The following is a 16353-nucleotide window of genomic DNA, read 5'->3' as shown; positions in this document are numbered from 1 at the left end:
GAAAAAAAGGGAGTGAAGTATTTAAAAAGATACATTTTACAGAACAATGGCTATACTCTTTCCCGGTAAACAACACTATTCACATTACAAAGCACATGTGATTTTGGTACAAGGTTGCATTTTGCATCTTATACTGAGTGCCTGCGGCTCTGGTGCTAGAGATCACACACACAGGGCTGGGCAACAGAATTTGGCTTGCAGGCGGCCATGGTAAGCCATAGTCTTTCGGCTTCTATAACCTTCATAACAGCAGCCCCCTCCTTTCCCATACAAGGAAAGCCCGTTGAGTTCGCCATGTAGTGCTGCAGTTTTCCTGTTAACGTGCAGCAGCAGAAACCAAACTAACCCCCCACCCCCATCCAATTCTCTGGGATGATCACTTTTCCTCTCCCCCCACCGCCTGGCTGGTATCAGGGAAGATCCCTGCTAGCCAAATGCGAACAGCTCAGCGCCAATGGCCCCCCCACTGCGTGGCTAACTGCAGGGAGGATTTCTTTTCAGCCACAGGCAAACAGCCCAGTAGGAACGGCCACCTCTGAATGTCCCCTTAATCAAATTCCCCTATTTCAACCAGGTTACCATGAACGATATCACTCTCCTGAGGATAACACATAGAGATAAAGAACGGATGTTGCTTGAATGCCAGCAAACACCGAGACCAGACGCTGCCAGGCTTTGTCATGCAGTGATACCAGATTACTTGCTACTAGCATGGCGTGGTAAAGTGTCCTACCATGGAGGACGGAATAAGGCTGCTCTCCCCAGAAACCTTCTGCAAAGGCTTTTAGAGTACCTCCAGGAGAGCTTCACGGAGATGTCCCTGGAGGATTTCCGCTCCATCCCCAGACACTTTAACAGACTTTTCCAGTAGCAGTACTGGCCACGAATGCATCCCAAGATCTCAAGGCTACTTAATCATTAAAAAACGCTTGCTTTTATAACATGTATTATATTTAAAAAGGTACACTCACCAGAGGTCCCTTCTCTGGCTTTGTTGGGTTGGGAGGGTATTTCAGTCAGGGTGATAAAAAGATCCTGGCTGTCGGGGAGAACGGTGTGCTGTGTGCTCTGCCCAAGCTCGTCTTCCTCCTCCTCATCTGCAAAATTCTCACCCATGGCGGAGAGTACCCCGTCATCAGAGTCCACGGACAGGGGTGGGGTAGTGGTGGCGGCCCCCCCTAGCATTGTATGCAGCTCAGCATAGAAGCGGTATGTCTAGGGCTCTGTCCCGGAACATCCGTTTGATTCTTTGGTTTTCTGGTATGCTTGTCTGAGCTCCTTAAGTTTCACACGGCACTGTGTTGCATCTCTGACGTAGCCTCTGTCCCTCATGGCCTCTGAGATTTTTTGAAATGTTTTGGCATTTCATCTTTTGGAACGTAGTTCTGATAGCACGGATTCCTCTCCCCATACAGCGATCAGATCCAGTACCTCCCGTTCGGTCCATGCTGGAGCTCTTTTTTGATTCTGGGACTGCATGGTCACCTGTGCTGATGAGCTCGCCTGGCCAAACAGGAAATGAGATTCAAAAGTTCCCGGGGCTTTTCCTATACACCTGGCCAGTGCATCCAAGTTCAGAGTGCTGTCCAGAGCGGTCACAATGGTGCACTGTGGGAGAGCTCTCGGAAGCCAATACCTTTGAATTGCATCCACACTAACCCTAATTCGAATCGGCGATGTCAATTTCAGCGCTAATCCCCTCGTTGGGGAGGAGTACAGAAATCGGTTTTAAGAGTCCTTTATGACGAAAAATGGCTTCGTTGTGTGGACGGGTGCAGGGTTAATTCAGATTTAACGCTGCTAAATCCAACATAAACTCGTAGTGTAGACCAGGCCTCAGTACCTGGAAGCAAAATTCAGCCTTTGTGTAATCTGTGCAAATCCATTCTTTACAGATGACTTGTGACCACTAAAATGAGATGGAAAATGGTCAGCGTGCTGATGGGGAAAGCCTTGTGCTTAATCTCACCAATTGTGCAATAAAGGATTTTTGAAATTTTATGGTGTGTGAAAGAGGAGTTTCTCTGTTTCTACCACAGAGTCTGCTATGTTTTATCAGCAGATTTGACCTAAGCAGCATACTGTAACCTGACCAATCCAGGCTGGTTTTGCACAGTGTCTGGTACAAGTGACAACCACTGAAGAAATTGCAAGTGTCTTTGCAGAGAAAAATCAAACATATTCAGACTGAACTGCCTGCTTTGTGGGTGCAGGATGATATCTAGTAGGTACAAACGTCTCAGGTTAAATTTAGGCCTGTGATGCTCACTGAGGTACTAGAAGTACTGGGAATTCTTCAAGCCACAACCTGTGCTTCAGACCTATGTCCTTCCTGCCTGCTGAACACCAGGGAAGAACTGGATACATTGTTGATTGAGATGATCAATGCCTCCCTTAGGAAAGGCAGGTTGCTGGCTTTTATATGGAAAGCCGTTGTCCACCATTACTTGTTAATGGCACTTGAGCTGACAAGCTGTCCAACTACTGTCCAGTAATCTTCCATTTTTTATAAAAATTATCATGAAGGTCATAGAAAGACAGCTCTCTGAGTAATTAGACACTTCATATTGCCCTGGCCTTTACCAATCTGTGCACAGACTTTCAATATTGTTGACCATGAGTTGTTGTTCACTCACCTAGCAGGAGTAAACACAGCTGCTCTTCAGTAGCTTCATTCCCACGTATCAGGGAGGTTCAAGGTGTTAACTGTGGGAAATTGTTTTTCTGCCCCATTGATTTTCTGATGGGGAATTCTTGCCCCACTTTCCTCTTCAATGTGGATATATTAGGAGATTTAAGGAGGTTTGCCTACAGTATTGTATACTGATGACACTCAGTTTAATGTGCCTGATCCAAAGCCTATTTGGTCAATGGAAGTATTTTCATTTGGATAAGGCCTTATATGTCTATTTCATCTGCCCAGTCAGTACTATCAACTTCCTTACCACGCATTTGGCTGAGAATGGGACGAAGATGAGGGCTAACTGGCTGATGCTCAGTCCAAGTAAGACAGAAGCAATTCTGCTGGTAATACGGGACATGTAGTAGGAAGATATAACAAAAACAATATCTGCCCTTCATTCATTGCCAGAATTTGAAGTCTGGGATTACTGCAGCTGCTATTAGAAGAATATATACCTGAAGTGATCAGAACAGTATTTTTCATCTATGTCCATCAGGCAATTGAAACCATTTAAATGCAACCTTATTGTGATCTGTACCATTGTCCCTTTGAGATTAAATTTACCCTGGTACACTCTATGTGGGGTTACACCTTAAATCAACCTGGAACTGCAGCTCACGCAGAATGTTGTATCTCATTGGTTAGGTGGAGTTTCTCATCAGAAGCACATTACAGTAGTGTTCCATGTGAGAGGCAATGGCTGCCTGTTGGTTTCTGGGTGGAGTTTTAGGGTTTGGTTTTCATCATTTGGTTTGTAGTTGGGGTGGGTATTTTTCCCTTCCTAGGTCTGGGGAGACTGTTCCATTTATTTTGTTGGTATTTGCTTGATTGTATTTTATGTATGACAAAGGCACTCAGAACCCTGGATAGGCACTTTTTTTGTACACATCTCAATATATAAAAATCCTGTTGACCCCAATGGGATTGCACTTCCTCACATCTGGGCTGAATTTGGCCCATAGTGTTAATCTCAATTGTATATGGCCTTTACATGGTGGCCCCTAAATTTTGTTGCTATAAGTTCACCTTTAACGTTAAACATAGTTTTGTTAAGTTCCATCATAGTAACAATACTGAGAATGCTTCCGTAAATTCAGGCAGTCAGGCCCCATTTCAAGCTATTTTCTTCTAGTATAGTTGACATGTAGAACCTATAACTTTCCTTCTGAAATAAATGTCACATCGTGAAACTAATTTAATTTTAAGAAATGCACAATTAACTTTGGTATAAAATCAAAAATATACAAACAACAGCTTTGTTAGCATCTTCATCCAAACCATGCCCGCTAAGCCCTGATACTACTTCTACTCACCCTAGCCTGCAAAGTTCAACTGCTGTTAGTTCATCGCTTGCACAAACCATAACAGCCCAACAGGCATTTCTTCTGACTTCATCATTCTTAGAATGTAGCAGTTTAACGAGTGGTTCAAGTCCACCTGCATTTCTTAACTAAAAACAAATATAAAAACATTGCTCATGTAGAGTTACATTCAACCCACTGAGGAAGGTCTGTGCAAACCCCTCTGAAACTCTCAAGTCCTGAAGAGAAGCTATGCAGGTGGATGGAACGGACTGGCAGAATGTCCACATACAAGCTTTCTGCATCTATTGCACACTCCAAATAGAAAAAGAAGCTTAAGGGTGGGCTGGAAAAATACACATACCCATTCTATTGGCGGTGTCTTTGTCAACTATTAGATTACATTCTAAAAATTGTACAGAATGTACATCCCAAGGTTGCCATGGAGAGCTGTAAAACATTCTCAGAGTTCTGATGCATCCTGGCAACTAATTTACATCACAATATATATGAATTTGTGTTGCCTTGTATGTATGCCATAGTCTCATTAACATCCTTTCTCCTGGGGTGCTCCAGTACTTTTTCCAAATACTCATGGAAATATCCGTCATTCCAATTTTCAGGGGTAAATATGTTCTCAGTATGTAGATACGGATAAATGGATAAGCCCATGCCCCATATTTCCTGACCTGACCAGCTGTCTTGACCCTTGAGAAGGTTTTCTATTTATGGGGTGTGTATGTGCAAGAAGAGTCAAAACACAGCCATTGATAAATAAGTAGGCACAGGTTCACTTACTGGGTTCCATTGACCAAAGGATTAATGATCTTCTCCATGAATTATGTTTACAAGAGTCATGTCCAACTCTCTTAATAGAGGGTTAATCACTGTGCCACAAGGGCCTGAAGACGGATAGTAAAAGAATAATAAGGGAAGCTTCTGAGCTTCAAAAAGGTCCTTTTGGGGGGATAAATTAATTTTAAATGTTTCTGAAGTTTCATAGGGCGTGAAAGCTCACTGAAATAATTGGAGCTTCACCAGAGATGAACTTGGCCCATTCAGTTTATGTATATCTACAGCAATGAAATGAAGATTACAGAGGGTCCTCTATATTTCAGTTTTTCCGAGTGCTCATGCCAAACTGAACTAAGTTTATCTAACTATTATTTAACTAAGTGGATGTATTGTTTCTTGACTTTAGCAAAGCTTTTGACACGGTGTCCCACAGTATTCTTGTCAGCCAATTAAAGAAGTACGGGCTGGGTGAATGCACTATAAGGTGGGTAGAAAGTTGGCTAGATTGTCGGGCTCAACGGGTAGTGATCAATGGCTCCATGTCTAGTTGGCAGCCGGTGTCAAGTGGAGTGCCCCAGGGGTCGGTCCTGGGGCCGGTTTTGTTCAATATCTTCATAAATGATCTGGAGGATGGTGTGGATTGCACTCTCAGCAAATTTGCGGATGATACTAAACTAGGAGGAGTGGTAGATACGCTGGAGGGCAGGGATAGGATACAGAGGGACCTAGACAAATTGGAGGATTGGGCCAAAAGAAATCTGATGAGGTTCAATAAGGATAAGTGCAGGGTCCTGCACTTAGGATGGAAGAACCCAATGCACAGCTACAGACTAGGGACCGAATAGCTAGGCAGCAGTTCTGCGGAAAAGGACCTAGGGGTGACAGTGGACGAGAAGCTGGATATGAGTCAGCAGTGTGCCCTTGTTGCCAAGAAGGCCAATGGCATTTTGGGATGTATAAGTAGGGGCATAGCGAGCAGATCGAGGGACGTGATCGTTCCCCTCTATTCGACATTGGTGAGGCCTCATCTGGAGTACTGTGTCCAGTTTTGGGCCCCACACTACAAGAAGGATGTGGATAAATTGGAAAGAGTCCAGCGAAGGGCAACAAAAATGATTAGGGGTCTGAAACACATGACTTATGACGAGAGGCTGACGGAACTGGGATTGTTTAGTCTGCAGAAGAGAAGAATGAGGGGGGATTTGATAGCTGCTTTCAACTACCTGAGAGGTGGTTCCAGAGAGGATGGTTCTAGACTATTCTCAGTGGTAGAAGAGAACAGGACAAGGAGTAATGGTCTCAAGTTGCAGTGGGGGAGGTTTAGGTTGGATATTAGGAAAAACTTTTTCACTAGGAGGGTGGTGAAACACTGGAATGCGTTGCCTAGGGAGGTGGTGGAATCTCCTTCCTTAGAAGTTTTTAAGGTCAGGCTTGACAAAGCCCTGACTGGGATGATTTAATTGGGAATTGGTCCTGCTTTTGAGCAGGGGGTTGGACTAGATGACCTCCTGGGGTCCCTTCCAATCCTGATATTCTATGATTCTATCTGAATGAGAATTTATCTATTAAGGAGACACAAGTTGATTTACTCTATATAAAATAAAGGATTTTTTTCAGACACACATATTAAATTGTGTTGGTCCCAGAGTCAGCAAAACACAAACATCAGTTTTATTTTAAAAAAGTAAATATAATAAATATCCACAGAGCAGATAAAAGGTAACGTAAGACTTACTTCAGTTCTTGCATCAGCGTCACAACCAAGGGCAGCCACAGTGAGTGCTGCTTTGCTTTGCACCAGGCTGTTGGTAGACTGTAGTGGTTCTACAATTGCATTCATAACACCACGACTCTGGATGCTGAAACGTAATGGCTCTTGCGTGGCCATATTTGTTAGTACTGTAGCTGCATTAGCAATAGTCCCATCTCTCTTAGCACTCAGGACGTTTATTAATGGCTCGATTCCTTCAGCTTCAGCAACAGCACTAGTTAAATTGGGGTGGGGGAAAATCTCTATTACTTTAAAGCCAAATATATATTTTTTAAACTTAAGGTATTTACAAACCAAATCAATATTTTAGCTCAAAAAGTACGTGAATAAAATGTTAGAAAACACAACAGTGATTGTTTGTACAACTCTGAATTACAGTATATAAATGCACCTAACCTGAAAAATACTCTGATACCAGTAATACATTTCATTCATTGGGTGGAGTTGAGGAAGGCACAGCATGAACAGATGACAAAGAGCCAGACACTCCTGAGTTCTCATGACAGCTCAGACATGGATTCCTTCTGAGGCCTAGAGCAAAAGACTTATGGCCTGATTTTTAAAGATGCTGAACATCTGCAACTCCATTTCCAGTCAAGAAGATCTGCAGATGCTCAGCACCTCTGAAAAATCAAGTCCTTAACCCTCTAGCTCTGTAAAATGCGGACTATAGTGCATAAAGCGATAACTGATATATTTTTTCTGGTAGACTTCCCTGGATGGCATTAAGCCAACACAGCAGCCCTCTTCCATCCCCTCTCAGTGCTCAGTGTATGTTGGGGGCAGGTGGGAAACATGGTCAAAACAGGCTGAGCTCCAGAAATCTCTGGCAGGTGAAGGGACCCTTGGGAGGCCATTGCAGCGGAGACATACTTTAAAATGTAGCAGCTCAAAACTACCTTGTGAGCCAACTCAATCATCCTCTGCCCCAGGGATGGGGGAACTGAGAGGGAATGGAAGAGGGCTGCTGTGCTGGCTTTATGCCACCCAGGGAATCCCTGACACTGAGACATCTTAGGGTGTAGCACACAGAAAAAGTGATAACCACTGAACCATGGAACAGGTGAACATGGTTGAACCATGTGCAGATTGAGAGCACCTGATTGTGCTCTCTCTTACACCAATTTTACACTAATGTAACTCTGTGGATGTCAATGGCATTGCTCCTGATTGATACTAGCGTAAATGAGATCAGAATCAGGCACTAAGAGGGTAAAAGCAGCAGAAGAATCATCCAGACTTGAAAAATTTGTTGTTAATCATAAGTCTGCAATGGAAAGAAGGTTGGAAATACTAGAAAAACAGGTGAACACTCAGAATATTGACTTGTAGGATTCCTAAATAACTTTGAGCCTGAAGCCCAAGTTGTAAAAGAACTATCTAATCTTCTAGGAAGCCATGTCTAACAAAAGGACCTATGCGCTAACCATAAAATAAGGACAATATAGGGAATGCCATCATTATCATCTCCCTGTCTAACATCTGGGAGAAAAAAAATCCTGAAAGCAGCAGCTGACTTTACCTATAAAGGTTCTAAAATCCTGATTTTTCCTGATCCGAGCCCTCAAGAGAGAAGTTGGATTGGATGGGACGGAAATGCTGTGATTCCCAGCAAAGCTCTGAGTTGCTCATGTTGAAAATGTGTACATTTTCTGGGCTACCAACTCACCATAGCGCCTTTTGGGAAAAATGTGTCTACTTCCCTAAGTGTCCGAGACAAAAAAAAAGAGGATTGATAGGACTATATCTTACTTCCTTCAAATACGTTTGGATGGTTATTCTTTCTATAGCTTCAGGTTTATTCCCCTTGTTCCCTGGGATCCCCACCCCCAGCTAAACTGTGGATGGATTTCTAATTTCTCCTGTCCTAATGTGCATTCTCCTTTTTTCTTATTGTTAATATCAATGTTACTGGTTCTTGCAGTAGTACACAGTAGTAGAAATCACTGTAAGAATTGAATTCTTTTTCTTATAAGTTTGTATATGCTGTTTGATCAAATGACTTGAGGCATATGCCCAATTTACTATTTTTTCTTAGTAATTTTACATTGGGATGATCTGTTTGTTAAACAAAAGTTGGCAATGCTGTTAACACAGGAAATATGCAGATGGCAATCTGAATTTTCCTTGTGCTTTCTTATTTTTAGATCTTTACTGCAGTACATATTCTTTCAAAACTGTCAACTCCCTATTACAGGATCTTATCTACATTGCTACTGCAACAGAAAAGTTTACAGGTTTCAGAGTAGCAGCCGTGTTAGTTTGTATTCGCAAAAAGAAAAGGAGTACTTGTGGCACCTTAGAGACTAACAAATTTATTTGAGCATAAGCTTTTGTGCATCCAATGAAGTGAGCTGTAGCTCACGAAGCTTATGCTCAAATAAATTTGTTAGTCTCTAAAGTGCCACAAGTACTCCTTTATTTTTTGAGAAAAGTTTACAGTTTTTTATTAGCTTCGGTAACTTGCTGTCAACATATTAATAACAGAAATCTGGATGTGCTACTCTCCTTTTAACCATAACAAGAATCCGGTGAATGGATCTTGTCAAAAATCCATACCAATCTCTCAGGTAGTTCTCCCAATTGTAAAACAATCATGTGCCCAAAATTATCAAGTAGACAAGAAGTATTCATGCCATACAAGTGAGTCAAGCTATTGATAAAAACATATATGAGTACTGCAGATCTTTCCACTCTGCAATCTCATTCAGAACATAAGATCTCTAAGTTTCAATCCCAGATTCCACTTTTGTAAAAAGTTCTGAAGCTTGGTATCTTTGTTTTTGCTGCTTCCAAAATCTAATCAAAGCTAACATCGAGTAGACTGAAAAAAATTCCAGTAAAAATGACACCAACAGGCAACAGGAATTGAGTGTATGCAACATCTTGCAGGATCAGGCTTTAACAGGAGCTCGAACACTAAGGGGAAATATTGTATCCAGCCCTGCATAAGTACATAAGTGTGGGTTTGCAGGAGAGGAGAAGGAGTCCACCAATTTGATTAGGGTGCTAGCATAGGATCTGTGAGACCTCAGTTTAATTCCTTACTTTTCCATAACCTTCCCACGTGACCTTGGGAAAGTTACTTAGGGTATGTCTACACTATAAGTGAAGATTGTAACTACTTATACAGCTTCCATTACTGTAGTATCTGAGTGCCTCCCAATCGTTAATGGATTTATTCTTCCAACACCCTATGAGGTAGGGGAGTACTATTATTCCCTTTTTGCAGATGGAGATCTGGGGCACAAGTGAAGGCGTGATTGTAGCACAATTAGGTTTACCCATGCTAACTTTAATCTAGCTCTAGCACAGGTAACAATAGTCATGTGGATACGTTGGCCCAGGCTAGCAACCTGAGTATGTATCCCAGCTCCCCACTGGGCTTGTAGTTGTGCAGCTAGCGCGTACTACCATATCTACACTACTATTGTTACTTGTGCTAGCTTTATTAAAGCTAATACAATGCTACTTTAAAAAAATAATCGTAAGTCCTGAAAATTCAGAGGTCAGGATACAATTAAAAGAAAGGCAGAGTTAAGTAGAGCTGGTCAGGAATTTTTCGACTAATCTTTTTTTTGTCAAAAAGTACCAATTCATCAAAACTGAAACTGTTTCCTGCCCCGCTCTAGAATTAAGGCCTTCAAATAATCTTAACTCTGCCCTGTAGTGATGCCATGTTATAAACATACAATTATGATTAATGCATTTTAGTGTTTGTGTTCCCAGATTAGATAAAACTGATTTTAAAGACGCTTTTTTTTTCATTTTCCCCCTCATGATATCACTTCAGCGGAGAGTAATGGTCTGACACTAAGTACTAAATTTCATGAAGGACCCATTTTAAAATGAATTTTAACACAAATAAAAAGACAGATTTACTTGAAAATTCTCAGCAATTCCTTCTGTACTCAAAGAGTAAGTGCTATAAATTTGGACAAGATACCGCTGTATTCTGCATACATAATGAAGAGGTTTGCTATTAGTTCAAAACTTAAACCAAACTTAACAATAAAACCATGGGCTACACTTCCATAATGAGAACAGGTTTTCCAAGATGCATGGAGGGAAGAAACATAATGCTTTGTGTGGATCAGATGAAAATTTGATTCGTACTATTGGCATCCTGAGGGTGCAAAAGAAAGGATATGTCTACACAGTATTTTGGAGTACGTGAGAGCAAGCCTCCTATCCCGGCTTGACAGACTCAGGCTAGCAAGGCTCACACTTGTGCTCTAAAAATAGTTCTGTAGATAGAGCTTTGCAGTTGTGGCTTGGGCTGGAGCTCAGGCTCCAAAGCCTATAGAGTTGGGTGGGGCGGATCAAGCGATGATCACTTGTACCTAAATTACCATTAATTTTTATTTGATTAAAATGAAACCAAATCTGTAATCAGTTCTTTATCTGTTAGGACAAGGGTGTTATCTAACAAATTAGTTCATTATTTAATTATTTGTATTACCACACGACATGGGAGCCCTGCTCATGGACCAGGACCCCATTATGCTAGGTGCTGTAGAAATACAGAACAAAAAGACAGTCCACGACCCAAACAGCTTACAATCTAGACTCAAGGAGTTTTTGCCTGGATTTCTCAATAGCCTGTTTCTTCTGTTATCTCTTCGGATATGTCTGAACAGCATTTTGGAGTGAGTGGGAGCAAGCCTCACACCTGGGTCAACAAATTTGGGCTAGCAGGGCTCGCACTAGTGCTCTAAAAATAGCTATATAGACAGTACTTTGAAGTTGCGATTCGGCCTGGAGCTGTGAGGAAGAATCATTTAAGAACACCTTTCTAAGCCCTGGTCTACACTATGGGGTTAGGTCGAATTTAGCCGCATTACGTCGATTTTAAAATGAATGCATCTACACAACCAACCCCGTTCCGTCGACCTAAAGGGCTCTTCAAATCGACTTCTGTACTCCTCCCCGGCAAGGGGAGTAGTGCTAAAAATCGACCTTGCTGGGACAAATTTGGGGTAGTGCAGACGCAATTCGACGGTACTGGCTTCCGGGAGCTATCCCAGAGTGCTCCAACGTGACCGCTCTGGACAGCACTTTGAACACCGATGCACTACCCAGGTACACAGTAAAAGCCCCAGGAAATTTTAAATTTCATTTCCTGTTTGGTCAGCGTGGAGAGCTCAGCAGCATAGGTACCATGCAGTCCCCCCAGAATCGCAAACGAACTCCAGCATGGACCAGTAGGGAGACACTGGATCTGATTGCTGTATGGGGAGAAGAATCTGTGCAGGCTAACCTCCAATCAAAAAGAAGAAATGCAAATATATATGGCAAAATTGCACAGGGCATGGTGGAGAGAGGCTACAACAGGGACACACAGCAGTGCCAGGTGAAAGTTAAGGATCTCTGGCAAGCCTACAAAAAGACAAAGGAGGCAAATGGTCGCTCCGGGTCAGAGCCCAATACATGCTGCTTCTATGATCAGCCGCATGGCATACTAGGGGGGGACCCTACCACTACCCCACCACTGTCTGCAGACACCTGTAAGGGGGGAATCTCACGCAACAGGGAGGAGGATTTTGCAGATGAGGAAGAGGAGGAGGAGAAGAATGCGCAGCAGGCAAGTGGTGAATCTGTTCTCCCCGGCAGCCAGGACCTTTTCACCACCCTGGAGCCAATACCCTCCCAAGGTGGGATCCCCGACCCTGAAGCGGGAGGATCCCTGGTGAATGCACATTTGTCATGACAGAACAGGGTTTAAAAGCAATAGTGTTTAATGTCTGATTTGCCCTGAAGAATTGGGATGCATTCATGGCCAGTACAGCTACTGGAAAAGTCTGTTAATGTGTCTGGGGATGAAGCAGGAATCCTCCAGGGACATCTCCATGAAGCTCTCCTGGAGGTACTCTGAAAGCCTTTGCAGAAGGTTTCTGAGGAGGGTTGTCTTATTTCGTCCTCCATGCTAGGACACTTTACCATGCCAAGCCAGTAGCAAGTAGTCTGGAATCATTGCAGCACAAAGCATGGCAGCGAATGGTCCTGGGTTTTGGTCACATTCAAGCAACATTCGGTCTTTATCTTTCTGTGTCAGGAGAGTGATATCATTCATGGTCACCTGGTTGAAATAGGGGAATTTTTGTAAGGGAACAGTAAAAGGACCCCGTTCATGCTGGGTTGTTTGCACTTGGCTAAAAGGGATCATCCCAGACAACAGCCACGTGGCGGGGGGAGAGGTGAGGGATCATCCCAGAGAATAGCCATGCGGTGGGGTAGGGGGAGGTGTGTGCTGCACATCCACCCGAAAACCGCAGCCCCTGTGGTGAAACCCAACTGGCATTGCTTGCTATGGGAAAGAATGGCGCTGCAGTTTGAAACCATTCCCACATGTTATGAAGGCGGAAGAAGCCAACCCCGCGTACCAAAAGGCTTACCATGGCTGCCTGGAAACTGAATTCTGTTGCCCAGCAGTGTGTGATGTGTCACCACCCTGGCAGGCGCTCGATATAAAAGGCAAAATGCGACCTTGTACCTAAAGCACATGTGCTGTGTGCTGTGAATTGCATGATTCACTGTGAAAGAGTCTCCCCTTTGTTCTCAGAAATGTATCCTTTTAAATTTTACTCTCCCTTTTTATCTCCCCCCAGGTGCAGATGTTTCTATGCTCCCCCTATCATCTCCGTCCTTGAGGTTATTGCAGATTAGAAGGCGAAAAAAACGCACTTGCCATGACATGTTTTCTGAGCTCACGCAGTCCTCCCGCACTGATAGGGCACAGCTTAATGCATGGAGGCATTCAGTGGCAGAGGCCAGGAAAGCATTAAGTGAGCGCAAAGAGAAGAGGCAGGAGGCGATGCTGAGGCTAATGGGGGAGCAAATGGACATGATGAAGCATCTGTTGAGCTGCAGGAAAGCCAACAAGAGCACAGACCCCTACTGCATCTGTTGTATAACTGCCTGCCCTCCTCCCCAAGTTCCATATCCTCCTCACCCAGATGCCCAAGAACACAGGGGGAGGCTCTGGGCACCCAGACACTCCACTCCACAGGATGGCCCAAGCAACAAAAGGCTGTCATTCAAATGGTTTTGATTTGTAGAATGGCTACAATAAGCAATGTGGCCTTGTCTTTCCCTTCTCCCGCACCCCACCCCAACTGATAACTTGTCAGTTATCTCACTTCTTTTTTTAATTAATAAAGAAAAAATGCATGGTTTCAAAACAATAATTACTTTATTTCCTTTGCCAGCTGTGATCGAAGGTGGGAGGGTGGCTGGCTTACAGGGAATTAAAATCAACAAAGAGGGCGGGTTTGCAGCAAGGAGAAACACACACAGCTGTCACACCATAGCCTGGCCAGTCATGAAACTGGTTTTCAAAGCCTCTCTGATGCGCAGCACACCTAGCTGTGCTCTTCTAATGTTTGGCTGCTCAAAATCGGCCGCTAGGAGATTTACCTAAACCTCCCACCCCTCCATAAACGTCTCCCCCTTACTCTCAGAGATATTATGGAGCACACAGCAAGCAGCAATAACAATGGGATTGTTGGTTGTGCTGAGGTCTAATTTAGTCAGCAAACAGCGCCAGCGAGCTTTTAAACATCCAAAGGCACATTCTACCACCATTCTGCACTTGGTCAGCCTATAGTTGAACAGCTCCTGACTACTGTCCAGGGTTCCTGTCTGCGTACGGCTTCATGAGCCATGGGAGCAAGGGGTAAGCTGGGTCCCCAAGGATAACTATTGGCATTTCAACTTCCCCAACAGTAATTTTCTGGTCTGGGAAGTAAGTTCCTTCCTGCAGCTGTTCAAACAGACCAGAGTTTCTGAAGATGCTCGGGTCATGCACCGTTCCCGGCCATCCCACGCTGATGTCGGTGAAACGTCCCTTGTGATCCACCAGTGCTTGCAGCACCATTGAGAAGTACCCCATGCGGTTTACGTACTGGTTGGCAAAGTGGTCCGGTGCCAAGATAGGGATATGTGTTCCGTCTATCGCCCCACCACAGTTATGGAACCCCATTGCAGCAAAGCCATCCGGTATGATCTGCACATTTCCCAGAGTCACTACCCTTGATAGCAGAATGTCACATGCATCTGACTAAGTGGGTATTCACCCACGAAAGCTCATGCTCCAATATGTCTGTTAGTCTATAAGGTGCCACAGGACTCCCTGCTGCTTTTACAGATCCAGACTAACAAGGCTACCCCTCTGATACTTGATGAGTAATTGCATTGGCTACTTGGATCACAGCAGTCCCCACAGTAGACTTGCCCATTCCAAATTGATTCCTGAGTGACCGGTAGCAGTCAGGCGTTGCAAGCTTCCACAGGGCTATCACCACTCACTTCTCAACTGTCAGGGCAGCTCTCATCTTGGTATTCCTGCGCTTCGCGGAGGGGGAAAGCAACTCACAAAGTTCAAGGAAAGTTGCCTTACGCATGCGAAAGTTTTGCAGGCATTGTGAATCATCCCTACCTGCAACACTATGCAGTCCCACCAGCCTGTGCTTGTTTGCCGGGCCCAGAATCGGCATTCCACTGTATCAACCAGCCCCACTGCCGCCAAGATGTCCCAATTGCCACAGTCCATGCTTTCAGGAATGTCTGTGTCCATGTCCTCATCACAATCGTCCTCGTGCTGGCATCTCTTCACCCGGTTCTGTACATACTCCAGGATAATGTGTGAGGTGTTTACAATGCTCACCACAGCAGCGGTGAGCTGAGCCGGCTCCATGCTTGCCGGTATGGTGTCTGCATGGGTAACCCAGGAAAAAAGGCATGAAACGATTGTCTTCCGTTGCTTTCACGGAGGGAGGAAGGGAGTGAGAGGCGAATAATGACATGTACCCAAAACCACCCTTGACAATGTTTTTGCCCCATCAGGTATTGGGAGCTTAACCCAGAATTCCAATGGGCAGCAGAGACTGCAGGAACTGTGGGATAGCTACCCAGAGTGCACCGCTCTGTAAGTCGATGCTAGCCACAGTATTGAGGCCACAAACTAGAACAATATAAAATTAACATGGCAAGCACGAAATGAAAAACTGGCTAAATGACAGATTAAAAACTGGCTAAATTACAGGTCTCATAATGTAATTGTAAATGGGGAACTGTCATCAAGTGGGTGTGCTTTCAGTGGGATCCTGCAGGGACTGGTTCTTGGCCTTATGCTATTTAACATTTTTATCAATGACCTGGAAGAAAACATAAAATCATCACTGATGACATTTTCACATGACATAAAAATCGGGGGAGTGGTAAATAATGAAGAGGACAAGTCACTGATTTAGAGCGATCAGGATCGCTTGGTAAAAAGGACACAAGCAAACAATATGTATTTTAATACAGTTAAATGTAAATGTATAAATCTAGAAACAAAGAACGTAGGCCACACTTACAGAATGGGGGACTCTATCCTGGGAAGCAGTGACTCCGAAGAAGATGTAGGGGTTGTGGTGGATAGTCAGCTGAACATGAGCTCCCAATGCTATACTGTGGCTAAAGAACTAATGAAATTCTGGGATGCATAAACAGGGACTCTTGAGTAGGAGTAGAATGGTTATTTTACCTCTGTATTTGGCATTGGTGCGATTGCTGCTGGAATATTGTGTCCAGTTCTGGTGCCCACAATCAAGAAGGATGTTGATAAATTGGAGAGGGTTCAGAGAAAAGCCACAAGAATGGTTAAAGGATTAGAAAACATGCCCTATACTGATAGGCTCAATGAGCTCAATCTATTTAGCTTAACAAAGAGAAGTTAAGGGGTGACTTGAATAGTCTACAAGTATCTACCTGGGGAACAAATATTTAACAATGGGCTTTTCAATCTTGCAGAGAAAAAT

At 43.8% G+C, this 16353-nt stretch overlaps 1 protein-coding gene across 10 annotated transcripts in view; it reads right to left on the bottom strand.

The window, feature by feature from the left end:
* The window catches only part of ARMC3 (armadillo repeat containing 3), a 118973-nt gene that overhangs the window by 29318 nt on the left and 73302 nt on the right, over window positions 1-16353 (bottom strand). For 8 of the 10 annotated variants that reach the window (XM_048837900.2, XM_048837901.2, XM_075125915.1 and 5 more), the window contains 2 exons: window positions 6515-6764; window positions 3997-4133 (listed from right to left, as the gene is read on the bottom strand). The exons of 1 other annotated variant lie outside the window; for it this stretch is intronic. In XM_048837900.2, the coding sequence (XP_048693857.1) occupies window positions 3997-4133; window positions 6515-6764 (387 nt within the window). The remainder of the gene's footprint in view (window positions 1-3996; window positions 4134-6514; window positions 6765-16353) is intronic. One more of the 10 variants, XM_075125918.1, reaches the window with a different exon arrangement.

This window comes from Caretta caretta, chromosome 2 (genome assembly GCF_965140235.1).
Source record: "Caretta caretta isolate rCarCar2 chromosome 2, rCarCar1.hap1, whole genome shotgun sequence".
NCBI lineage: Eukaryota > Metazoa > Chordata > Testudines > Cheloniidae > Caretta > Caretta caretta.
This window is presented reverse-complemented; position numbering and strand designations above follow the sequence as displayed.